Raw genomic sequence first — 27,970 nt, 5'->3', positions numbered from 1 at the left:
ATGGAGAGGGCGAGCCCGGCGGCGGGCAAGCTGAACGCCGGCGGCCGCGGGGCGGGCGATGGGCACGGCCCCACCGGCGGTGCCCAGCCGCGGGCGGCGGCGGCGGCGGGCATCGCCGAGCCGGGGGAGCTCATCGGACGGGCGCTGGATTTCAAGAGCGAAGGGGCGCAGTGCTACAAGGACAAGAAATTCCGGGAGGCCATCGGCAAGTACCACCGCGCCCTGCTGGAGCTGAAGGCGCTGCTGCTGCTGCTGAGCCAGGAGCCGGCCGGGCAGCGCCCTCCCGCCGCCGCCGCTGCGGCGGGGCTGAGCGAGGAGCAGCGGCAGGCGGTGGAGGCCATCGAGGTTGACTGCTACAACAGCCTGGCAGGTCAGCGGGGCCGCGGGCGGGGGGCGGCGGGTCCCCACCTGCGCCGCGCACACCTCCCTCTCCCTCCGCAGAGCAGCTCTGCCGCCCCGCTCGCCGCATCTCCTTCCCTTCCTCTGGCTTCCATTTCGCGTTCGCGCTCCCGCTGGGCACAGCCGTGTTGCTCCGGGCAGCGCTGGGGAGGGGGCGTACGGCCGCTTCTGGCTCTCGGGCTTGCCCGCCACCCCCAGCCCTTCTCCCGGGCGGCTCCATCTGCCCCCGATGAATCCGTGCCCTCCTCCCTCGGGAGACAGGTGGCAGGGCGGCGGTGCGTGCGTGGGGCGCTCCGGCTGACAGAAATCGTGGTTTGTGAAATGGCCAAGATTGCCTGCTGCGCTGTACCCTCAGCCCGCGGTGTCCTTCAGTCCCTTCGCCACAGCTTCGGCTCTGGAGCCTGTAATTAATGGTGTTACAGAGAGACGGACTCCAACCACATTTGATGTAAGGAAGGGGAAGGGTTTGGGCGCAACTGCAATACCTCCGAATAGTTCTACCAGATATAAAAAGAATTTTTTGGCTTCTTAGCACTGAAAGTTGAAAGCCAATACAGTCCTGGCTTTTCACTAGCTTCCAGTCATCACTGTGGTCAGTAGGCATTTGATCACGACTCCCTTTGCTCCTTGCCATCTGTTTAGAAGTGCTGCAGGAAGATGGAGAGGAGTGGTGGGGGGTTTAACTACTTTGTAGTCTGATTCTGAAGTCCTTCCAGAAACAGAACTCCTATTGACTTCAAGAAGCTTTATCCAAATAGTGCAGGATCAGATGTTATTTTTGGTCCCCAGCAGCACATGTTTTTTTTCTTTCCAAACCTGAAAGCGTCTCTACAACAAAAACTTGTGCCTAGGTACATACAGGGAAGACAGCATTCATAACTTGGACAAGATACACAAAATAACAGCATTTTAAAAGCTCTGCTGTTTTCCAGAAGGATAAAGGGTCACTCATCACGCTTTATATCCTTGGGGGTAAAAAATGGCGCAAATCAGGACATTAGCTTTTGGCTTTCTAGACAGAGTTGGTTAGCTTTTTTTCCTGTTCTCTAGTGCTAGAAAAGATGCAGTATAAATTGAATGGTTTGAAACACCAAGGCAGCATCCTCTCATCATAATGCATGCCAATCTCTTCTATTCAGCATCCCTTTTGGGATGTAATGGGGAGCACACTTTAGCTCCTTTTCATTATGTTTCCAAATACTCTTCCTTCGAAAGCCTATTGAAATCTCGTAAGTGGAGAGGCAAGTGAGATTTCAGAGCAATACCATAAATGCGCAGAAATAATTTTGTCTCTCTACAAATTTCTGTTCACAGATGTATTAAAATCCATTGATTGTATTTGGCAAGGATCATTTAGATTGGCAGGGTTACACAAAGAGCCCACAATACTCTGAACAATATAGTTTGGTGTGTTCCTGGGCTTGAAAAAGGGCTCACAGGCACTATCTTTGTTAGATACAAATGAGATGTGGTAGGTAGATGGTAAATGAAGTGAGAGAGAGAAATGGAATTTGCTTCTGAGGCAAGACATTTCTAGCAAGTAGAACTTGTGTACTTCTGCCGGTACACAAGTTCCACTTGCTAGAAATGTCTTGACTCCTGCTGATGGAGTTGTCCTGTGTTATTGTTGTTGTCCAGCTCACTTTTTTACAGTTTCATGTTTGTGCAAGGAATTTTTGTCAGTGTTGGTTGTATCTGATCTCGTCAGCAGTAGCAATTGGTGTGAGAAATATTCTCCATCTTTATCCTAGATATGAACAGATTTTTTCCTAAATTTAACCAGTATGAACACAGGAGGAGGTGAGTATAATTAACCCTGGACTTACAAGCAGCACTTTTCCTGGGATAACCTCACAGCAGGTCAAGCTGTCATTTTTCACAGGCGGTTGTCACATGTTTTCAGTAGATGGCACGCACAGAGAAGAGAGCAGCATTTGTCTCAGAAATGCACAGCTTCGTGTGTGTCTCCTGAGCTATCTGCAAGCAGTTTTAAAGAAATGCCCTGCATGCTGGAGAGGGGAGTGTGCAGGTAAACTGGAATTGCAGTGTTTTTATTCCTAGCCGAGTCACAGAGCTCCCATTCTAGCAGGAGAAGCAGTGAATTTACATTGAAAGAGAAAGGAAGAGAGGAGAGGGAGTTTCCCCAGAAATGTAACAATAATTAGTATATATTTCTAATAGCAGCTTCAAGACGTGCAGCCATGAGACTTCATTTTCTAAGTGTGATGCAGCAGAAGATACCAGTTTCTTTACACTCTGGGCTCTAGCAGAGGCACCAGCACGTACTGTTTCAGCTGAAATCAGTGTTACTTGACATAGGGAGCAGAGGAGATGCAGGGAGTTTTGCTTCTGAGCACTGCTGGCTGCCTAGAGCTGTTTCTAAAATAAATAAATCTGTATAGTGCAGAAAGCATAACAGCAGTACATGTTAACTCTGGAGAAGGCGGCTTTTCACTTAGCTCTGAAGTATAGCCGGTAGCATTACCAGCTGTCATCTGAGTGTCCTTATTATCAAGTTCTTTTAGCACCTCCGCTTACTCTCGAAGCCTGGCATTTGAGAAGCCCACCTTGGTTTTGCACTGTCGTTTTTCATGTGGGCACCACACATCCACCTGTCAGAGACGCTTTGCATCACAGCTACAGATGCACACACACACACATTGACTTGTTTAGATGCAGCATGAGAGTCAGAGGAGAGCATCAACTATAGGTAAATATACACATAGGTGAGAAATAAACCCAGAGGGGATTTTGTGTGATCTCATGTTCTCATGGGTAAAGGCTGGGGTTGCTAGTTAGTTTGTTTTTTTTAATCTGACCAATTGCATGAGTGTGGGCAAATACTAAATGGTTTTCAGTGCCTGTCATTGCCTGCTGAAGGTAAATTTAGGCAGAGAGGTGGACACAGATTCTTGCTTAGGTCCACTTGTTTTGTAGAGCACCTTCAACAGGCAATTCTGCTGTAAGATGGAGCAGCCAGCTCACATATTTATTAAAAGCCCCCCAATATTCGGTGTGTTTTCCAAGGTCTTCTGTTGTAGAGCTGCATGGTACACCCACAGCCTAAACTATTTAGCCCATTTCAAAGGATCCCAGATCTCTTGGGTCTTAAGTTCTTGTGATTTTTAGAAAATTACTATAATTAATCAGCCAAGGATTTTCAGAACTTGCCATTGGCAGAGCAGCTCATGTTTCTTTCACTAAGCTGCTAGCTGGGCTTCATTTTAAGCTCCAAGAGTTTTGCCTTAAAGGGACTGCCCTTCACAACTGTGCTGCTGCATTCTTGCGCGGGCCTGCCAATACCCTATCATTTTACCACAAGTCATTCTGATGAATGTCACCAGAGGCAAGAGCAGCAGCATGGCCAAGGCTCCCAGAAATTGCTAGGGTAGGCAAAGACAAAAGCCTACCAGCAGCATAGAGCCTTGCAGAATGAATGCAGGGTTGTATAGCAAACAGTCCTTTCTTTATGACTCACTGGCGGTCTCTGACCTTGAGGAAGTCATTTGACCTCTTTTTGCCTCTCTCAGCCCTGTTGAAAAATAAAGAACAAGGACCACGATCTCATCCTGGTGGTGCATTCAGCTGTGTTTTCTACAAGTTAGTGTTTATGTTCTTTTAAAAAACAGATGGATGTACAAAGAATGCTTGCGGGAAAGTAAAGTGGCCAAATACACTTCAGGTCTTGATCTCCCTTCCTCTCGGTACAGCATATTTGATCTAGAAGAAGCTCAAATGCTTTATGTACTGCATGCAGATGGGGGTCATTTATCAACTACAAATGTAATCATTAAATGCAATGATTATTTTATGCCACCATTACTGCCTAAAAGTTTACAGGATTAGAAGCACTATGTCTGCTCTGCAGAGAGAAACAAGTCCTAGTCATTCCAAAGCAGCAAAATGCTAAGGGTAAGCACAGTTTTAAGCTTTTCTGGTGAGGGAATGTTGCAATGTGATAAGCAAACCTCTGTTGATTTTCCTAAGCATGCAGAAATTCTAGAGCTAATTCTGGCAGGAGAAATGGAACCAGAGAGAGATCAGGGGATGACGAGTGGCACTGGGGGATCTGGTTGCTAATCCTCCCTATCTGTGCTAACCAGCTGTATTATCTTCACCAAATCTTTTGTAAACTTCAGTTTATCCATCTGCATTTTTGACTTCCTGGGAGTACTGTAAAGCTGTTAATTACATGAATGTAAAGTAGATGTAGAGTGGTTATATTCCCATTCAGGTACCTGTGGTTTACTAAGGAGTCTTGGCAGAAGGGCACAAATGCCTGGACAGAGTATTAAAAATTTAGCTCTCCTAGATATATCTCAGTCTGGAAAATGGTGTTTGGCTTCTTACACTGGCAGAAATTTGCACTGGTACCATTCCAATGGCTATGTGAAGGTCATAGTGACAGTCCCACAGAACATGACACTTCCAGCAGCATAGGAACCTTCTAGCATCCTCAGGCTGGGGTGTAGGTACTACTTCCAATTACTGTCAGTTGTGTGGTCTTCTGTGAGTAGTTCTGGTGAGAAATCCAAATACAAATACTTATAATACGTAATCCAAATAAAAATGTAACTAAACTTGAGAAAAGCTGGTAAAACTTTCCACTGACCACCCACTAGGAGACGTCAAAAGGAGTTTCTGCTAAAAGCCCATCCAAGTATATAGCCGTTAGCAAGTACAGACTCTACCAGGACACATGGTGCTGTGGGTGTTGTAGCAGTCTTGGATTGTTGCTTGATGTGATGGGTTTTTTTAATGTACTGCATCAACAAAAACACCCTCAAAAACATCCTTAGCCTCTATAAGGATGCTGTACAGTGGGAAAGAGGGGCAGCAGCAAACACAGCAGCAGGATGTGGTCTGCATTTTCACTTCCTGGCAGAGGGTGTTTCCTGACACTCTTTAGATACATCTGACCAGCCTGAAATGCTTGGAAGCTCCTTGTTTTACAGGACTGATGCAATTTCTCCTCCACGCAGGTGCAACTGCAGCAGAGAATAAACACCAATGACTGTGTGTGGTGTGGTTTTTTAGTGATAGGCCCAAACTCTGACATGCATTTAAGAAAGATGTGGAATTTAAAGCTATTGTTATGAATTGCTCTTTAGAAATACTCAGTATGCACTTATTCCTTTTTATTTAGGATAACAAAGATCTCCCCTGTTCAGAGTTTCTTGTGCATTTAAAGGGTGGGATGGAAATACATCCAGATGCCAGGGGGCCGTGAGGGAGGGAAGAGAAAGGATAGTAAGCTGCCACCAACCTTGGTTTAAGTGATACGTGTCTGAGTCCATCTCTTGCTGAGGCAGAAGATGTGTTTTTCTTCCTATACGTTACTATTTACCCCAAGCCTTTTCAAAACTTAAGGCGTTGTGGGTTGCAGTTTTTTTGCAGCCTCTTCTACCACAAGTTTAATTCCCTTTGCATGAGGAGAAGCCTATCCCAGCTGACCTCGTCAACATTTGCCTGAAACAGAGAACTGAGAAGGTATAGATTCCCTGGCCAGACTATCCAGAGGAGCTGCAGTCTTGATGACCTGAGATCCCTCAAAGTTTAGCTACAGCTTACTATGGGAGATGAAGAAGGAAATAGCGAAAATCACAAAGCTCTCCAAGAACAGAGTGGTTAATTTGTTTACCTAAGAGTACTGCTTGTTTTCCACCATGAGAGCACTGCTGTTTTCTGAGTTCTGTAGTAGCACATCTTTCCAGCTTTACTCCATCCCCTTCTGAAATGTTGTCCTAGAGTTTCCTTCAGCAAGAGTTATGCAATGAGTCACAGCCTCTTACACCTCCACAGGTTTCCATCAGTGCTGTGCTGAAGATGGTTCAGCTGGTTCAGTAAAACCTAGTGTTAAAGCTGGGTCCCAGTCAATTGGTAAATATACCCATGAACTCCATAGTTACCACCTTTTCTGGGAGCTGGGCCACTTCTGAATGGTTCGGCAGGTGGAACATCCTTCTCTTCTCGCTGTTCACTTGAGCTCAGGCCCAGAAATATCTAACCCAGGTCCAGGCCTCTTTCTCCAGCCTTTCTCTTAGAACTGCTTATCAGTTCAGCAGCACATCCCAAGTTCCTTGTTGCTGTCCTCCAGCATTGCTACAGATATTCCAAGAATGGAGGATCATCAGGAGTTCATGCATTAGGATTTTAGGATGGTAAAGGAGCTGCTGTGAGGAAAGGAACAGTAAAAGTAAACCGTGTAAATAAAAAGGGAGGTCTAAATGTTGCCAGCTTCTCAACATTGTGTTGTGTCTCAGAAAGTAACCTACAAAAGACTGTGATATGGAGGAAGCAAAACGAAGAAGGGGAGAAAATACTTAATAAACTTTTGAGAAAAATTACTGTCTATTTATGATCTCTTGCTTCATGGATGAGAAATTGATAGGGAAGGAAAACAACTGTTATTAATTCTGGTTTCAGCTTACTCAGATGACCATACCAGTGACTAATATTAAGGGTTAAAAATGCTTTGAAAAAAAGTCAGAATTAACTGTCATTAACTAGAAAGGTGTTACTAACGGCTGCTCAGGAATCTCTCTGCCTTTGTTCATTTCTGCTCTGCATCTTGGATGGGAAACAGCAGGCTAAGAACATTGATGGATGAATGCAGGTAAATCTTGTGGTGGCATGGAGTGCTACTATTCTGTTCTCTCTAACAAAGATTGTAGAGTCAGTGCAGTTTGTGGAAGCTTTGCGGGAATTGCTGAACATAACTCCAGCTGGGGCACGCTTGCTTGAGTGAAGCTGAGAGATGGTAGTAGGGGTGTTCTACCCTTGCCTAGGCAGCTGAAAATGGTAACCATTGAATGTAGAGCTGGAGCAGAAAAATCCATCTCAGGATAGCCATTTGGAGTTTAGGACACTGCCAGAAACAGCACTAAGACATCCATGGAAATGGTTTAGGCACAGTCATGTTTTTTCTCTGATAACCTATGGCAAAAGTGGCAGCTGGGAGCAGTGGTCTTCAGCTGTCATAGCTTGACATGGCAGAAATAATCTATTTCTGTGCATAGGCAATAACTGATGTCATGATCTTTACTTCAAAATCTGCTCCATTTTCCCCACTTTCCAAAATTCTTGACACACCATTGCCCTGAGGCTCATAGGCTGGATAGCACCATCTGCTTCTCCTTGTCTTTGTCCTGTGTACCCAGTTCTCCCATCATGTGTCTCTGCACAGAAGTCAGGGCTGCTTGCACAGGCCGTGCCTCTACCCTTTGAATTCCTTTACTTGCCATCCCAGTTGCAACACAGCTATGTCAGACTTTTTGACCTCCCACACAAAGCTTTGTTCTTTCCCAGACACCCCCCATCTCTGTTATGCCAGTGAGGTCCTCTCATCCCCTTGGCGGGTGATGTGACATTTACAGGAAGCCAGTCAGTTGCTGCTGGTTACCTGCTTTTGTGTGACCTCTCTACAACAGACTGTATGTGTGCAAGCATGAGACTCTATTTCCTATCTTTACATGCTGTGTCACTCACCTTGATAAAATGACCAACTCTTCCAATCAGGGCCATGAATTCTAACATATGCTTGTCCTGTGTGGCCATGACCACAACTCTGTCGATCACAGTAGCACATACTTAATTTGAAAGCCTTAGGCAGTGCAAGCCGCCATCACTGAATAGTTCTGCAATAGCCTCCCACCAGAAGTGTGGGGGGAAAAAGCAATCCCATGCTGTTTGCAACTTTACTAGTTGTGGATGTTTTCCAGAAAAACATAATTGCCTGGCAAGTCTTGTGTCTCAGGGTCCTGACTATGGTGATATCTTAGTCCTTTTCACTCAAATGTACCATCAACATGGCAGGAACTGCAACCCTTTACATATCCCTGGGTGCAGAAAACAGCCATCCTTACATTGCTACATAAGCTTTTCAGGACCCAGGACACTGATTGCTGCTTGCAAGGCTACAGCATTTTTCCTTCTCCAGCACATCTGTGTTTGACAGATCAAATCTCTGCCTTACTAAAGCAACTACTTTTATACCCACTGCTCAGCATTCCCTTTCTTTCTTTAGTGGGAGCACTGCCCACTGCATTTACTTGCTGCCAGTTTAGGGGGCTGTCATGTAGATGGTTCTGCATTGATGGCAATGGCAACCTCTTTCATATCAGAGTGGCAGACAGCAAAACTCTGATAATCTAGCTGTTGATCCAGTTGCCTGGGAGCTGCTGAAAAGAAACAGCTGGGTCAGCCAGCAAAGAGCCACCAAACTAGCATTCCTCAAATTTTGATTCCAAAGCTCCTTTGATGCCCTGATTACACCTGTCATTTTCCATGCCCCTGGCATTGTTCTGGCCTGGCCACATCAGAGACATCTGACAAAAAGCTCATTTCCTACCTGATGAAACTCAGATGAGTTACCTTGAGTATAAGTCACCTTATTCTTGCTATAAGTCACCTTAGCAAGAGCATTCAGGGCCCTCTTGGTAGAACCCAGTCAGGCAATGGTGAAAATTTCCTGCTGATCTGATGAGTCTGTAAGGTTTAGCCTAACACATAAAGACTGCTTTCAGATCAGCTCAGTTGGATGTTGATTATCTTCAGCCTTTTCCAGATTGAAAAGACTCCACTCCAGACAGCAAAGCTGTTTACTGCTACCTGAAGCAGAAGGAGATGAGAATACAAAACAGGCAGTGGGGTATCCTTTGCCCTGCACATTCCCTAATGTATGGGAGAGGAAATTTACTCTTGAAGTAAATTCAAAGCCAAGGATATGTCTGGGACTTGAAAATTTATGTCAGACCTTTACTGCTTCCTTTGTCTATTCCTGGACCAATGTGACTAACAAACATCTATCCCTGGTGTGCTGTGTTATCCCTGCAGTTACCATGAAATCCAGAAATGTACCATGATATGAAAAGCATCTTTATGATGGACAATCTAAGAATCTTTCAGCCAGCTGCAGGGAAGAAGCTGTGAGAATTCACATTCCTCTGCTCACCCCTGCTTCCAGAGAGGAAGAGGGCAGAAAGATTTTATTTCATCCACACTTTCAGAGAATAAATCCAAGCAAACAGGAGCTGCCCAGGGAGAACATCACACCACCCAGCTGATCATGAAGAAGCAGAACTACAAGATCAGCTGAAAGAATGAGAGGAGTGTCTTAGGGTGCTCTGGAAAACCATCCTAAGTCAACCCTAGCTGTTGTTCTGCAAAGGCACCTTTTTTGTTGTCTAGTGATTCAAAAAGGATCAAGTCAGAATCTCTGTACCATACCTGAAGCAATCATTCTTTCATCAAACAATGTGGTGGAAAGTTAAGCCTCAACTCCTTTAATCACCATATATTTTTAATACTAACATAATTCAAATCCTAGATTACTGTCCTCTTAAATGCTTTGCAATGATTAATTGCTTAAGACACAGTAGTGTGTTCATGTTGCAAGGAAACCAGAGCAGTGTAAGATCCTCACCTATGTTGGAAGTACAAAGCAAATGGACTGATTTTCCTTTTTACATTCTCTAACTACTGTGATGGAGCTCAAACTGAGGCGGCTCATGGGGTGGGGTGGTAAATTAAATTAATAGATTAATACAAAATATTTTTTAAGCCCCAGATCTGATTAACTTGGGAGTAAAGTGCCAGAAGGTATCATGGAGTTAAAGAACCTAATAAGGTCAGAAAAGAAGGCTTAGACATACAGCTAATCAGAACATTCACTGCCCTATTAAATAGGATAAAAATTGAAAAGCAAATATTACATTTTCATGCTTGAGAACCACTGCTAACTGGTTTGAATTTTTGAATAAACTTCTCAAAGATTTTCATTTCCCCATCTATGGCCACATCACATAAGTGACTCAGTCATTCTTTGATTATCTGGTGTATTCACATCCTTTTCCTCTTTGTTTTTTTCCAACTTGTGAGCTCAAAAATTTTACCAAAAAAATCTTAGTATGGTCTTAAATTTTGTATCAGCAGATTCTTTTGCAAATAAATTTACTTCTGTGTACCAGGTCATGTAGTTCTTTATATATGATATTGTCATCCTCATCCCTTTTGACAGTATTTTTGAACTTGACAGTCAGTGGGTCACTCTGACTTTGGCTATTAATAAAGCACTAAACAAGCTCTGTTCTGAAATTATTCCTGAGATATTCTACTAGAGATCGCTTTTCAGACCAGTATCCTTGTCAGCAGAATCCATTCATTACATAATTGTTACACTGAATCTTCTGCTTTCTTAGCTCAATCCAAAAGGCACAGTCAAGACAGAGAACTGTAGTGATTCAGTGCAATGATTTTGGTGTTCCTGGTGCCTGAACACAGCCACTATTGGGGAGAAAGTTACCCCCAATCAGAGATGAACTCCTGTTTCATTATTCCACTGCTAGCAATTCACTGCATAGATGTGGTTTATGAAGGCTTTGGGAGTGATCTGAGATTTTTACCTGAAGCACTTTGCCACAGCTTATATTAAAGAGCAAACATCTTATTAGAGGACTGGCTTATGCTTTTGCATAGTTCAAACCCTGACTTTTTCAAGCAAATAATATTCTGAATCATCCCTCTGGTCTTTAGTTTATTCGTTTTCAGCCTGATTTCCAAAGGAAATGAGTCATAAGTACATATGTTTTCTGCTGTCTGCCTGTCAGTCCCCTCTCAGTAACTTTCAAACCTGTTGGCCAGCTCGATTAGAGAGGAAGAGAGATGTATCAATGATACTAAACTAATATGATATAAATGGAAGATAGGGAAGAAGCAGGGACACTAGAGGCTCAACTGCATGACAGGGTGATGCTTTACCTGCCTCTACATGGCCTGTCAAAGCTCAGGCAGGTGACAGCCTGGCACAGGCAGGGTTAGTCCGCTGTTGCTGACAAATCACTCTTCTCAGGAAGTTTGTTCCATGCATTTTAAAGGAAAATAAGGTCGAGAACTTTGTTTTATACCTCTCTTCAGTTAGAAAACAGTTAACTTTTGATTTGCCTCTTTGATTCTGTCAGTTGTTCTCTCCATCCCTCCCACAAAGGCATAAAGGTTTCTCTATGTTTCAAAACATCATTAAAATGGAAAAGCTTCAGGCTACACTGGATCTGGATAAAACATATGAATGAGTAATTAATTTAATGAAGGAAATATTCCTCCTCATTTGACATCTCCATCTTGCCAGATGAATCTTTTCAGCTAGGGAGAGTTCAAGGAAAATCCAAAATCATTTCAGTCCTTCAATTTTACATGGTAAGCCTGCTCTCCACCCCTCAGCAGACTCTGCAATGGTCAGCTCTTTGATGTGTCCTGGGAGGTGAACCATGAGCCACCACAGGGCACAGCACACAGATGTTATCCAGCCACATCATCGTGTGGTGTTCCTGGTACAGCATAAACTGCTGGCTTTCATCCCAAACTGAGCATGCTGCAGTAAGCCAGGCTTGAGGCCATCGTGGCATGCACAACTGTCTGTGACTTCATTGGAGAGCCTTCATGCTGTTCCAGCTGCATTTCACAGTACTGCTCGCCGTTGTTTGACCTACTGTGAGCAAAGGATGCATTTCTCTTCAGCGAGAAAGCAGCTTGAAATCCCTCAAGTCCTCCAAAGTGCTTCCCTATTTACAGAAGGCCCTCCCTCTTTGTCTTACACGGGTTTTGAAAAAATACCATAATTCCATTAAGACCTTAATTTCAGTGTTTAATATATTACAGTAAGAATTATAAATATTTGATAGCAGCTGTTGGAGTTGACTGCTGCTGAACACCAGACATTTACTAGATGGTTGTCTGCTGTTGCTGATCTCTGGTACAATTCTGATAAAAAATCTCTGGTAAAAAGACTCCTTCAGTGGGTGTCAGTAGCAACAGGAGGCCAGAGGAGGAAAGGGTACAGTGTAGAGAAGGTGCCACAGTGAGAAAGTAAAGCAACACAAGGTGAGCAAAAGCAAACAGCCACAAAGAGGCAGTGGAATAAATTGCAACTGGAACAGATTTGAAGGCCAAGCATGTCTAGTTGACTGGACTAGACTGGATTAGATGAGCACTAATTCTAAAAGATAAAGACAGGTCAAAGAGTACTAGATAGTCACAGAGGAGGAAACCTCCAGGGTGTTTAACCTGGCAGATCAACAATAACAATAACAGCCTTGGCAAAAACAAACAGAAGGAACATCCATCTCTTCTAACGTGGCTGTAGTAGGAGCCATAATAGAATAGAATTTATTTGTAGAATTTATCAAATTCTATAATTTAGAGTTTATAGAATCAAAATGTCATAGCAATTAAGACCTGACTGAATCTCTTGCTCTGTCAGTGCTTTGATAGGACTTTGCTCCTACCTCTTCTGGCTGAGAAAAACAAAGGTGCAATATGAAGATCATCTCCATGTGAAGCTCTTTATTTTGGTAAAATAAAGATTTGCTGATACAGAACTAGAGGCAGATTTTGGCTTCAGAAATTTCTTGTTTGCTTGAAATCTAGATTTTAACTACTGCTTTAATATTACCACTGCCAAGATTTTTCAGTAAGCCTCTGGTTTTGATTTGAATGACTAGTAACTACAGGAAGTGCTAGGCCAAAATACTCTTACAAAACAGAAGCTATGGGGATCAGATGAAAAGTTGGCTGAAATTCCTTGCTTCTCAAAGCCTTGGCCCTTTGAAGGAAAACTGCAGTATTACGTCACTGAATTTGTGAAAAAAAAGAAGCGAAAATCACCACAGACTTATCTTAAATTAGCATAAGAATCATCATACAGATATAATGAATACTTTTAAATAGGCTCTTCAAACCTACAGAAGTATGAGATAGTGGAATATAATCACATAGCAAAGGCTAGCAGTCATGCCAGCTGTCCTTAAATGCTTACCTGTCCCCATGTCTGGCCAGGATGTTGCTATGACATCCTCCAGCAGGACCTTCTGATAGGAATTAGAACTAAATGGCAGCTGTCAAGGGCAACCCAGGATGTTCATGCTCTGAGTGTTCAGGACAATCAAGAATGGGACTGACGAGCTGCCAAGAGTCTTCTATCCATACCCATGGGTGGTACAAGCATACAGATTTGACATATCTCAAGTAACATTTGCTTAACTTGTTCTTAAGTATTTGCAAAGCTATGAACCTTCACAATTTTTCCAAGCAGTCTGTTTCAAAGGTTTACTCTTTTCACTGCTATAGAGTTTTTCCTAGCTGAAATGCAAGCCCTCTTCTTACTTTCTGAGTACAAGGAGAACAGATAGTTCCCTAGTTATAACCTTCTTTGTGTTTGAGTTGCTTTTTTTTCTTTTTCTTATGTGGATGAATAGGGTTAGCCTCGCTTCCCTCACTGTCTTGGTGAGGTCCTGTCCTCTCTGGAACACTTGTTATTGTCAGGGTCCTCCTGCATATTTTCAGCAGAATTGCTTTCCAACTACCTGTTCCTCTGCTTGACTTACACACTTGGGTCTTTTCCTGCATATCTGTAGGACCTTTAACTTGCCACTGTTGAATTGCATCCTGTTTTATCAGAACATCACCACCAATTTGTGGGGATCCTTTGGAATTCTGCCCCTACCTTCCAACAGATACTAGCTTCTCACATCTAGAGGTTATGGGTAAAATGACAAGACAATCTGCAGTCTGTCATTTACGTCTGTATTGACAATACCAAATGCCATGGGGCCTAGGACACATCACTGCAAACTACTAAATGTTGCCTTTCATTTTGTTAACAGAATTAATTCTATTCATTTAGACTATGCTTCTTCAACTTTCTTAAGAAAATGTACTAAAATTTGTCATTTGACTAGCGTAAAAGCCAAGATATCTACTGTTTTTCCTTTATCTTCAAGATTGATCATCCTATCACAGGCTGAAGTTAAACTGATCTGTTCTGACAGCTCATATTAGTCCTAGGGTAGGCTGCCGGACACAAAATGCCTGACACACAGACTCAGCAGCTCCTTTGAGAACTACTGAATACCTTTTAATGTGTACCATGGTGGAAGCACCAGCATACTTCAGTCACTGCTGCTGCCTCTCTCTCTCCTAGAAGACTAACTGGAATGATGAAATGGAGATCCTTCTTCTTAAGGGGGTTTGAAGGACTTAGGAGCAGCAGAGAACTGAAAGACACCGTGCTATGTATTGGAAGGAAAGCATTGCCAGGAGGGCAGGAGGGGGAGGAACAGTTGGTATCTGTTCACAAATTGAGTCAGGCTGAGAAGAAGGGGAAGACTGTTTGGAAGAGGTGGCTGACTTTGGGCTCTACAAACATTTGTGGATCCACACTTCATTTAGCATTAATCCTTCCCTATGGAGAGAGGCAACCTGTCATACAGTTTGGATTTTAATTTTCCACCCATTTCCCTGTAAACAGAACCATACGGGTATGTTTAGGCCTTTTTGGTACCTGGAGAGGAATAAATGAGAGCCACTGGCTGGAAAGTTGTACTGTCATTGTGATATTCCCTTTTCATCCCATTAAAGTTGTCTGGGAACTAGGAGTCAGCTGATCAGATTATTGTCAGACATTATCAAGCTGTCTATAATTAGCTTTTTATTGCTGAGAAGCCAGAAAATTCTCTTTGTTTGCAAGCTTGGACTATAGAGAAAGAAGAGAAATATTTAATGGAAGAGATTGTTTGGAAACTCTAGATCCTAATTAGTTTCTCAGTCTAGTAGGGAAACTGCATGCAGCATTTCTCTGAAAAAAAAATAGATATTTTAAGCATCCTCTTTTGAGGAATGCTGGTTTGCATTCTTGAAAGGCACAGCACACATGGAGCTCTGTGGAGATATGGGTGCTTTTCTCAGTTCCTCTACTACAGGCTTCTTACATTCACACATTATATGGCTTCTTTTAGTGCCAATCTATCGAAAATTTAACACAAGTTAAAACATAGGTTAAAGCTTGGGCTGTGCCTTCTACATGTAGCCTGTGCAGTTTACAAACTCAGTCTCAATAAATCTAGAGAAATTGGATAAGCATTCCAGTAGCCAGTTCTTTTTATGCTGTATATTAAAATTACAGTATTTAAGTCCAAGGTGACTTTAAGGCTAAAATAACCCTTTACATTTTCAGCATCATCTTGTGAGTCACATGTTACCTGATTTATTTTAGAAGTTAATTCTATTCAGATTACTAACACGACTGACATTTTCAGTCTCATATAGTAATGGCATCCATTTTAATTCTTCCAGTGAACATTGTAAACTCCATGTGCTTTTTGTCAACACCATTTACACAGTCTGCAGCAAACAGAGATTAATGGGGTTAGAAGGTTACTGTCTAATCCAAGACAAATATTTTTTCTTTCCACATCCCCTATTGCCCCACTGCCTCCTGTTTGATTTGGATTTTATTATTGTTATTATTGTTGTTATATTCCAATAATTTCTCTTCCCAAATGCTTAAACTACAACTTACCACTGCCATGTTTTCTCTTTTCTGAGGGAGAGCATCACCAAGCCTTCTGAAATACAGGACTCTCTTAGTCTGCCCTGTTATTTTGAGCCTTAAAGAGATGTGAGAACAAAGCCTGTTCAATGATATATGAAGGTCTTAATCAAATGTCTGAACAAAACCCTGAAGGAATTATATTAAAGTATCAATCATGTTTCCCAAAGTAGAAGCCTAGAACAAGAATAGGAACCATCTTCCTGCAATTAAATAGATTTTAAGTGAACTGCTGGCTGCTATAAGGTGAGATCATATCGGAAAGCGAAGTATTTTGCAGAGTTTAATTGCAGTTATTTCTGGGAATGACATTGTAAATTTGTAAAATGCAGGTTGAGTTTGTAGAGGCTGGAGTACCTAGCACTTGCTAAAGAGGAACAATCCACATATGTTGTTAACCTCTAGGGGTGGAGTCAAGAATAAACACAGTAAAGAGTGAAGATCCACTTCAGGTTTAAGCAGTAATTAGTTTAGCTACTTCTCTCTGCATTGCAACTAAACAAATCAATACAGGCTGCTTTTTCCTTCTAAGGGTTGAAAAGAAAGGTCGTTTGGATTCAGACCTTTCTGCACAGGTCTATGAGAGTGGTTCAACCACATGGCTTTTTATTAACTCTTGTGCAGCACCTACTCCTTGCCCTGCTTACAAGGGCAGCCTTTCAGCAGTGCCGGTTAGTGTCCCTTGGTGATATCCCAGCATAGGAGAAGGTGATTCAGAGCAGGGATGTGACTGTGGTTAAGTGATGTACTAGAGATGCTACTGCCATACACAGCTAGGGAGACTGGTTTCTTCTGTCTGGATTGCACTGCTCCTCTTGGTCTCCAGGCTGGATGCACTGTGCACTATGTCTTTAGCACAATGCCCCAAACTCTTAACTTCACATTTCCAGCCAGACTTTACCTTCCCAATAGACCTCAGTTCTCACTTATGCACTGCTTTCACCAGAAACCCCTTCCTGTGCCTCTGCCTCTCCATCTTTCTGTCATAACTGAAGCAACGCCTCTTAGCTTGGTTTCCACTTTCTGCTCTTTATTCCTGTGACCAATGAGCCAAAAAGAGGATTTTTATGATCTCAGAGTTTTCAGATCACAACATTTTTCTGGATTAGATTGTACCCAGGGTGGACTGAATATTCAAAGGATTTGGGTACCAGATTCTAGAGCATACCTCTACAGAGTACTATATGCAGTACCATAGTGGTTTTATTTTCAGAAAGTTACCAGTGGCCAGCTCAAGATTACCTTGGGGATAACAGAAGGCACTTGCTTGACACAAAGAATATCTGCCAGATTTCTGTTTGCAAAGCCAAACGATGAGGGCATGAGATGCATTCAAAGAGGCAGTGACCAGACATCTTTAACAAGGGGAAAATAAGCTGTGTTTCCCTAGCCTGTTTTTCAAAAATACCTGAACAGTCTTTTCCAACATTTTCCAAAAGCAGGTATCAAAGGTGGATATCACACATGGAATATTTTATGTTATAAACTTAAAAGACCAGCAAAGTTATAAGCAGCTGACTCTCTCAGTGAAAGGCACAAGAAAATCCTAAAAATAGGCAATGCAACCAGCTTACCTGAGTGAAAGCAAACAAAACAGGAGTTTGTGAAACATGAGTTTGTAACCCAAGATTTTCCTGTAAGGCAAAGGCATTTTCATCTCGGTGTGCTGAGCCCAAGGAACATGCCACAGGGTAGGGATGCATGCACAGCCCTTATGCTTCTTGCAGAGCAATTCAGCCCACTCTCCTAAGTGTTCTGTAACATGGATAGACCTTGAACTTTACCTACAGTGGGAATTTAGCCACCGATATAAAATGTTTCTGGACAATTGTTCTGAAATGAAGATTTGCCCTTTGGTGATAATTCCTAGCTACTAAGCAAGTCTCTTGATGTTGTTCAAAATCTCCATGTTAAAGCCTGGACATGCTACTCCCAGACGTAGGTGTTAGCTCAGCCAAAATTAGAAGCCAAAACTTAGGGCCAAACTGAGTTTTTTGCATAACCTGCAGAGGTATTCTCACAGAAGAGGTTTCTGTAGTAAGACGCTAACTGACAGCACTTTCAGTTGAACTTCATTTTGAGGGCTCAGAGAGTAGCTATAGAAGTAAGAAAAGCTGAAAAAAGCTGAAAAAATAAGGTTGGGTTTTTTTTTTTTTTTTGTAAGAGATTCTAGATGCCACTTTATACAATCTAATAAAGAGAAGATGAAGGACTTGATCAGTCTCAAAGTACCAATACAACAAGGATACCTAGGCTTTTCAGGGTAATATGTGGCTAGCAAATTGAAGCCAAACAAAAATCAGTATAGAAATGTAGTGATGTTTCATAAACAATTAAAGTTTTTAGCCTTTGGAATAAAAAAGCTGTCATGGATCCCTTCTCACTGGTACCTGTCAAGCCCAGATAATGTCCTGAAAGATACTCTGAAATTCAAAATTATTTCAGGATGGAATAAAGCAGAATCCAAACCCCTCAACTGCCAGGATTTTAGTTACAACTTCCCATCATTGCTTGCCACAGCTGCTGGTAAATGGTAAAGGTGTAGATGTATTTTGGCTCCACAGGTGCTTTAATCTTTGTTTTGCTCAACCTTGTGCTGAACACTGCTATACAAATTAGCTCACTTATCTACTGGTACCAGATCCATACTGCACCTCTAAAATGGAGCTGGCTGGCATAGATTTGAATCCACTGATTAAAATGTATAAATCTAGGCTCAACATTACTCTTGTGAAGAAAACAGCCATGTTTTCTATTTCCTTCCTTAAACATCAGCAGTCAGTTGGGAAGTGTGATGGACAGGGCCCCTCCTCTGGAGTTAATAGCATTAACCTTCTCCCTGTTCCCAAGGCACATTACACCCAGTAGTTTCAAGATGACTTTTATTTGATTTGATTTTACTTTACAGCAAATGGGGCTTCTTACCCACTATGTGACATACATAGGCTTAAAAGTTAAGAATTACTTATTGCTTAAGTTGACACAATGAATTAGCTGCCAAATTGAGAACGATAACCAAATATGATGGATAACTGTTGCATTCTGTTGGAAGCAGGGTAAGCAACCTTTTTGAGTGGGGGAGATGTAATCACCAGGTGCTGTACTACAGTGACAACAAGACCTGTGGGAATGGGCAACTATAGTTTGCCTTTGCAAGTAAAGAGCACCCTTCTAATCACCAGAGAGTTACTAGAGCTGCCGCTGTGTAGGATCAAGCCCATTCAGTTTCAAGAAAGCAGGAGGATGATCTGGATAAACCTCTAGATTTGATCTGTCTGAGTGAGCTGTGTTCCTCAGAGGGATTCACTGGAGGCCTAATATGAAATTAGAAGGAGTGTGATAAGGTGTTTGATGTGGTAAAGAAACACTCCCAGCCAGAGTTACATGTCTGTTTTGGAGAACAACACATTTTCAAAACAATTCTCCCCTGACTGAATTAGGTAAGAAGTAGAAAGATTCCATGTCTCCTCCATTTCTGAAAGCTGAATTACTAACAGCCTCAGTATTTTCTTTGGATCACAGTAGATTAAGATCATTTCAGGCCACCAAGAACTGGAAGCACACATGTCTAAATATTTATAAGGGAGATACTCCCTTCAGGTTCATTTCCAACAGCCGCTTCCAACAGTGGCTGTCCAAGTGGCCAACTCTTCCAGCAGAACTGCTTCCTGCACATCCATCTGCTCTGTTTGTTCAGATAAACACACGTCTCTCCTGCTGGCCATGTGGTGCTGACTTCTCCCCGCCACGTGCACAGTTAGCGGGGATGCCCTGCAGAAGCTTTACTGTGAGTATGAGTCACAGAAAGAACCCAGCTGGATATCTGGAAACCCATTTGGGTTTATGAAATAGCAGGATGTGGGAGAGTTTTTCTTCTCTTTTCAATGAATACGTGAAGCAGTATGGAATTACTGAGGTAATATATGTGAATAGACCACCTATCATTTTTCCCAGAGTCATTTCTGTGACTCTCACTGGAAATACCAAGTAGCAAATGAACAGAGAAACTGAAGTCCACCCCCTAGTTGCTCTGAAAGGCAGTTCCACAGAACGTGAAAAGCTGGCTCAGATTGGCAGTGTGTAGAAAGCTACTGCCACTGCTGCTGTATGTGTTACTGGTCAGAAGATAAACAAAGCAATCCTGCTTCTGGGCCAGTGAAGCCAGCAGTAAATTTACACAGCCATCTTTCCAATAGCTTTAAAAAATAAAGAAAAACAAGGCACAGTCATTTCAAGCTCCATTAGAAACAGAGTGAGAAAAATCAATGTGTGACAAATAGGAAGGGACAAACTCTGGATAAGGAAATGCCACTAAGGTTTTAGAAATATATGTGGTTTTTAACTGGCAATCAAATAACAAATCAGAATCTTTTATAATACCTATGCACATAATGGCAGGAGATGTTAGAATATATATCAACATTCCATTATTAAAGCAAATGGGACAAAGCTTTTGTTAGTAATGATTCTGTCACTTAATGTACCTGCAGTGGGACTAGTTCTGCAGTCCTTGTTAAATCTGTCTCTAGCTTCAGTGCTCTGGTGGTAGAAGCCTGTTTATGATTGTTCCCAGTAAGCTGTTTAAGTTTTGAAGGTATATTTGTGTTAGAAATGTATTTTGTCCACATTAAGTGATCATAGATTTGGACTAATTTAGGTTGGAAGGAATCTCAGGAAGTCATCTAGTCAGCCTCCTTCTCATGAAGTAAAGTGTGATACAGAAAGGGTTGTAGGGCTTACTCTAGGGGTATGGGGAAAGGGAATGAAGAAGTGCATCATATTTCTGACCCACTACCATATCCTCTCAGCTGCAGTTACGTCCAAGAAATGAAGTCTGGCTGTTTGTTGGTGACACCTGACCTGTGATGACTTGGATTTCCAGGAGCACTGAGTTTCCTCCTTGCCAGAGACACACTGAGTAACACCACCTGCAATGGGAAATTTCTCCCCATGCTCTGGCACTTGACACTGCCAGCCTCTGAACTGAATCTTGCAGTGGCATTCTGCCTTCCGTCCCCAAATTGTGTCATTCTTGAAATTGCCTTGGATTGCAGCATTACATGGGCTTGTGTTGCAGCACAACTTTATTTCCCTGGAACTGTGACTGCACCATGTTCTATTCTTGTCAGTGTTCCCCAAGCCATTCATAATGCTCAGGTCACCTGTATGAGATTTAGCCCAGTGGAGTGGGCACTACAGAAAGCCACGAGCATGGCTGTATAGCGTAGCTCAGGGATCTTCCCCTTTCCTCTTTATTTCACTTCTAGTTGTGGGAAACTCACAATGGACACTTGCTGCAGCTCCTAGACATTTATGCAACAAATGTCCTTCAGCACACAGAACTCTCAACATATTGTTTATTTACTGTTTGCCTTTTCCTTTAGGAAGTTGGCAGTACTCACCTCTGGGAATGAACTTGTGTTGCAGCGCTTAGCAGAAAGCAGGCAGCATAGCACATTTGTTCCCTGTACTACAACTCCAGGTGTCTCTGGTTTGCTGACAGCACATTCCAGCAGGGCAGAACCCCTTGTCGTTTCCTATAGCAAAACTCTGTACAGGATCCCCTGGATAAAAGGCAATTACATATTATTTTTAAACCTAAGAGCCTTGGATTAAGCCAAATACGAAATCTGATCCAATTTATCCCCCTTTTTCCTTGTTGGATAACTGTTACTCCACCTTTTTGTACTTTTCAGAGCTCCAGCGCTCAGTCCGGGAAGCGATTTCACAACAAATAAAGCCAGCCACTTCCACACGAGACTGTGTGCCATTCCAGAGCTGTGGAGGGGTGTTTATGCTCTCCCTCTCTCCCTCAGTGTTTCATGTGCCTATGTGTCTCCTGGGAGTAAACACAATCCCTTTGCTTTGCAATGCCAAAAATAGAAGCATTGGTATTTAAATTGGGAACAATTGGTTTTGGCAAACAATCCCTTTCTGAATCATGGGGCTGAGTCATTTCCCTCACCTAAGCTGCTCTCCCGTACACATTGCAAGAGCAGGGGAAACTCCAGCACTAATGTGTTCCTGTCTGTCTGTCTGCCATCCTCCCCATGCCCTGCAGCCTGCCTGCTCCAGGCTGAGCTGGTGAATTATGAGCGGGTCAAGGAGTACTGCCTCAAAGTGCTGCAGAAGGAAGGCGAGAACTTCAAGGCGCTCTATCGATCAGGAGTGGCATTTTACCACCTGGGTGACTTCAACAAGGCCCTCTACTATCTGAAAGAAGCAAGATCTCGCCAGCCAACAGGTATGGAGAAGGGAGCAGGGATGTGGCTTTGCAGTGAGTGCTTTTGTATTTCTTTCCATGAGATTTCATCTGTCCCTGACTTGACTGCGTTGATTTCCACAGGGATGAGCATGCATGACTCACTGTATGTCCTTGCCTGGACTCCCCTTCAATCACTCATGGGTAGTGCAGCAAGGTCACAGAGCCCGAAGATTAACTGCTGCCAAGGCTGCAGCATGACCTGGAAGAAGACAATATTGCTGGGATGCTGAGGGTGTGGAGAGGATCCTCTCTTTCCCTCACTAGGTTATTTTTGAAGAAGAAAGCAAGGCAGGGAAAGAGTGTACCTCAACCATTACATTTTCTGACTCTCTGAGAAAAAGCTTTTTCCCCTTAGCAATGCCAGGAGACTATTTGTCATCCTCAGAAGCCTTCTGCCATCTCAGTAAGGGGTTAGTATTCTGCTTTGATCAAGGAGACAGACATTTACCCACAAAGCATTCATCAGGATGCTTCAGCTTCTGCCATGAAATCAGCCAATTCCTTGTTAAGTATCTGTCATCCATCTGTCAAAATCATACAGTTCATTTGGGGGCAGCAATGAAATTACATATTCAAACAACTGAGCCTTGCCAGAGCAACCATCTCCATGCTAACCTGCCCAGCCTCAGAAGGTGGGTGAAAGCCCAGAGATGAAGGTGAGGCAGAGATGATGCTTTTATTTTTCAGAAATCATAGGAAGATAAAACAACACTGTGGTTTTAAATAGAAAGTATTTTTGTAGAACTCAAAATTAAAGAATTTCAAGAAAGTAAAATGGAAGCCATGTGCAGAGAAAATCCTACAGAGCAGCTCTTCATATGAATCTGAGAGGAGTGAGAACTGGGTGGGAAAGAGGGGCAAGCCTTGGTCCTGGTGGAACATGGTGAAACTGATATTCATTGAACTAGAGGGGGAAAGGAGGCTGTTGGAGCTAGCTGTGCTTGATGTTCTACAGGCACTGGCCCTGCAGGGCTCCTGCAGTGGCTTTCCCTGGAGGACCATCAGGGAGGGTGTGCTTGGGAGTGTACTGGGGTCTCCTTCCTCTTCCACCTCCCCTAAGGGTGCTTGGTCCCATCTGCTGTGCTTGGCCATGGGCTCCGGGCAGTCTGACAGCACAGCTGTGCACCCCACACTCCCAGAGCAAATGTGTTTCAAAGCTCAGTTTAGCCTATTTTAGTTTACAGTGTGCCCTTCTGCTTTCAGCCCTTGCCAGAATCAGGAAATGGAGAAGCATATGCAAGAGAAAAGTAGTCAGTGGAAAATAAGTTATCCTAACCTTGAAGTTTTGACTAGATTCAGATGGGAAAAATTTATTTTAGCTGAACAGCTTAGCTTCCATTTTTCAAATATGTTTCTGTGCTCCCTTACCACCCCCCTCCTTGTGATACTATTTATTTGGTATTCCTCATTGCTTCTTGAAATAAATACTAATTTATTCAACAGCAACAACTTCAAATACCACTTGCTACAAAAACATACCAGAAAGTGTCCCTAAAGGCCCTTAATGTATACAAAACCCAGTTCTGGCCTTCAGCTCTGCATCAGACTCTTTCCTGTTATTTGTAGACCATTCAAGGCTGTTGTTCCACTGTTTTATTTATGATTATGGAAAACTTGAAGGGCATTCAGGGAGAAAGAATTGAATACGTACAGTAAGAAAGGATGTGGCTGTTTAAACGCAGTAATAGGAATTAGGTAGCACTATCAAGAATTATTATGTGACCTTGAATAAGTCACTGTCTCCACTTGAAATGTCTCCATCTGCAAAGTGTGATTGTTTTCCTTTATCTGAGGTTTCACCAGGCTCACTGATTATTATTGCAGTCATGTTCTGTGTGTTCTTTTTTTTTTCTAATAAGGAATGGTTTTGGCACAAATCACTGGCAGTTATTCTCTTTGATGGGAGAGCTTTTGAATGGTAAAGAGGAATTAGTTAGCAAAGGGGTTTAGTGTTCTAAAGGGCTGTCAGCACAGCAGATCCCTTATGGCTATTCACTATCTGCCCAGGGTGAAGGAAGGTTGGATTTGGCCTGATTTCTTGTGCCACCTCCAAACAAAAATCACAAAAGCAGATTGAAATAACATGAGATAGTTGTATAACCCTCCTACGAAGGAAGAAGGAAGCTGCTGTTAAGTCATATAGAGCATGCATGGACCCTCCATGAGCCCTGTCCAGAGGCTGGGGCAGCATAGGCAGCCAAACATGCACCTTGCTGCAAGCCTTGTTCAGCCCTCTCCCACTGGGGCTGCATTGTCAGGGCAGGGATTGACTGGGATTGAGACCAGACCATCAGCTAGGAATGGCCTGGTAATGTCAAACAGGGGTCCCTGCTGTCCCTGTGCTGGGAGCCCACGTTCAGGCATCCCTCAGGCTGCCCGGACCAGATGTTTTTTGTGCTGTGCAGCGCAAGCTCGCGGCTGCACTCAGGCGCTGCCTTCCTGCACCCCTGAGACTCAGAAATCCTGGGAACAAGACCCAGGCCATGGTGTCTGCACAGCAGATAAGCAACTGGGCTCTGAAGCTGCAGGGGAAGCAGAAATGACCTTTAAAATAGCATTAGGCCACTCTGCAAAGAGAGGCAGGCACAGTCCTAAGAGCCAGAAAACACATTCGCGTTGGATCTCTAGCAGTAGTTCTTTGTATAGGTGTTACCCCTTATCCGAGTTGTTCTTTCTTATTTCCACATCAGCCAATGGGGATCACTTTTTATCCACAGAGGGATCAGTGGATCTGTCTTCTCATTAACATTTCCACATAACTTTGAAATATTTCTGTAGGCAGAGCTACTTTGGTGCAATACTATTTGGTAGAAAAAACCTGACAAAGACAGGGCTCCACTCCTGTAAACAGAGTGCTGCTCTCATTATTCTTCCTTGGTAAAATAATGGTTCTCACAAAGGAAGTAAAACATACCAAAACCAGCCTGAGAGATCTATAAATATCTTGCAATGGGAGTGTCTCCCACCCTCTGGCAGGCTACAAATCATTTTGCCCATGGCTTCCCAGGCATGTTGAAATCTCCCAGGTGAGTGAAGTTGTGTCATCAGCAGTCACTACCTTCCCTGAGAGCCAAAGGAGGCAGGCAGCTTTTCCCAAGTATGAGCCCACCTCTGCCCCCTCAGTGAGATGCTGAGTCTCTGCGGACCCAGGTGGGATCTCCTGACATGCCCACAGTTATCCCTTCTCACCTGCACCAGGCAGGCATTCCAAGCGTGTACCTCAGTGATGGGGATGTGTACCCAGAGCACAGCCCATCAGAGCCTAGAAGACCACAGAGCAGAGGTCACAGTTAGATGCAGGCAGCACAGCAGGAACCTGCTTAGGTTGTGTGTCCTGCCCTCCACTCATTTCATTTTAAGTCAGCCAACTGCACTAATTTCACATTAAGCCTAAAATTCAGGACTAGCCCCTTCTTCATTCCAAGAGGCTGCACAGCTGAAATAATTCTGTTTTTTTTTAAAGCTGGTTTAAAATTTACTGGACTGGTAAGAAGTGCTAATGCATAAACAGCCCAGGATGCTGGTGCATCTTGTTTGACAGAAGCAATAGCAGAATTCTTAGCTCATTAAAAATGTCCCAAATGGGTCAAGGAGCTTAAGTCATTGAATCCCACCCTCTGGAGTGCCTAGAATGATGTAGCTGAACCTGCAGAAAACTCAGCAGGGAGACCCATCTCACCAGAGACAACTTGAGAAGTCACAACAGCATGGCCACGGCCCATAGATGCCCCGTGGCATGTTTGTGGATAGCTCTGTGTGGCAGGAAACTGATCTGTCTGGCAGATTCAGCATTGGCAGAGGGCACAACAGAGGTGTCTTCATCTTTAAAGAAATCTTTGCACCCACAACTGCTTTGGGGGGTGCAATACCCACCCTCACTAGTGCTGGACATGTTCCCAGTAACTTGTTCATCACTTTGAAAGCTGAAGCACTTCTCATTTCCCTAGCTGGTGTGGAACACATTGCAGTTTGAATGAGGAGGAGACAAGATTGTCCTCTGATTGGACTGCATTGCACTTCTGATTGGTGTCTGAGGATCTAATAACTTCAGTGGGCCAAGCTGACTCTGGTTGGCTGTCAGAGCAAGGCTCTGAGCAAAGAATCATTTTTTAATCAATACAAAAGTGAAAGTGGCTGTGGTTTTACTTGCTTCTTTCTGGTACTACGTGGCTTTTGCCACTTTGTGGGTACCGTGAGTGTGTGAAGTTTTCCTCATGATAGAAGTCAGCTTGGTTTAAGAGAGGATTGACCATGACTGCAGAATCATCGTCTCTGTCTGGAGTCGCATACTCATTTAGATCAACTTGTGATTCAGGGTGAATCAGGTTCCCTTAGGGCTGAGGCCAGGAGATAAAGCCAAACTCACATAGTCTGCATGGTGTGTTGATGCTCTGAAATTCTGGAAGAAACAAGAAGGCTCAGCTTATCACCTGCACAGTGCTGGGATATCACAGCTTTCTACTAGGATGGATCAGTGGTTCTCTACCTCTAGGAACTTCATTAGACAAGACAGACAAGGCAGTATGCAGCATATAGCATATGACAAAATTGCAGAAAGAGTGTAATGGTGGAAGGACATCCAAGCAGAAAATTTAAGGGAAGAAGGGGTACAAGACAATGTGAAGGATGCTCTTCCCAATTCTATTCGTCATGGAAAAATGTGAAAAGAGTCGAATAGGGTGTTAACAGAATGGGAGATTGAAAAGGCAGAGCATAACCATACACAAAATGCCTTTAGGGACATGGATGCAGGTACTGCAGGAAGATAAGCCGATAGAGGTGTGTCATTCCACAAACACAGGCAAGGATGACCAGGATAGTTTCAGCTGTGTGAGTTCAGCTGTGCTGACCAAGCGTAATCAGAGAGAAAGTAAAAACTAGTGAGGCAATACTGTGAGCAACAGGGATGACGAACACAACTCAGACCACGCTTTCCAAAACCAAAGGTTCTGGGTTTGGTTCGGTGTCCCTTCCAACTGGTGCCGTTTCAGCACACAGTGCTGAAGCTGTGCTACTCCCCTGTGATGTCCCAAGGATGAAGGTGCATTCTGTCTGTCTGCCACAGGGAGTTGTGTAACCACCATACCTCTGTGTGTTCTTTCCCTGCAGATACCAATGTCATACGATACATCCAGCTGACAGAGATGAAGCTCAGCAGATGTTCTCAGAGAGAGAAGGAAACCTTGTGAAAATGAAGCCACTTCAGCTGAAGTGCTCAAGGGGGAACATTTCCTTCCTAGAAGTTCATTTGGTGGATTTTCCCATTTGCTCTGCCTCATCCTCATCTCCTCATCCATCCACTCTCCCTTGCTCTTCATTGAATACCAGTTTTGAAATGAAAGAGACTTGGACGCTGGATATGGCTGCTTGCCAACCATGGTAATACCCTTTCCCTGTGGCAAAAGAGCACAACAACTACAGCCAGCCTTGTTCCCAGACAGTGTCATACACCTGGAGAAGGCAATGCTGGGGGACCTGCCTGGTCCTGAACTGACTGCCTATTACCTATTAGGGAAGCAACCCCCAGAATAACGACTTCCTGACCAGGCAAGTTGGAGACAGAGGGTTTCTGCTCTGAGTGATCACTGGAGCTTGGAAGAGCTAAGAAACCAAGAGAGCCACTGGTCATTCCACAGGGAACAGCAAATGCCTTTTTACCATCAGTTCCCTCTGCCTGCTTCTCCAGTGTGTGTTAATGGTCTCCAGTGAGAGCTCACATGCTCCCAGTCTAATGTCAGTGAAAACTGTTTCTAAACATCCTCTTGATGAAAGCACAGAGCACCCTATGAACCCCCTGCAGAGCTGTCCCAGTGCCGGAGGAGAAGGCTGTGGGCCACCACAGAGCGCTGAATGGACTGTGAAAGCATGGTGTACAGTGTGAGGGAAAAACTGTGAAATAATTCATTAAAGGCAAATAAAAATTA

General features: G+C 43.5%; 1 protein-coding gene across 1 annotated transcript; it reads left to right on the top strand.

Moving 5' to 3' along the window:
• TTC9 (tetratricopeptide repeat domain 9) lies at window positions 1-27,970 on the top strand. The gene is made up of 3 exons (XM_050975642.1): window positions 1-370; window positions 21,843-22,025; window positions 27,156-27,970. The coding sequence occupies exons 1-3, from the start codon at window positions 1-3 to the stop codon at window positions 27,233-27,235; spliced, it is 633 nt and encodes a 210-aa protein (XP_050831599.1). The 3' UTR covers window positions 27,236-27,970.

This window comes from Serinus canaria, chromosome 5 (genome assembly GCF_022539315.1).
Source record: "Serinus canaria isolate serCan28SL12 chromosome 5, serCan2020, whole genome shotgun sequence".
NCBI lineage: Eukaryota > Metazoa > Chordata > Aves > Passeriformes > Fringillidae > Serinus > Serinus canaria.
Note: the sequence above shows the minus strand (reverse complement) of the source record. Positions and strands in the feature narration are given on the sequence as shown.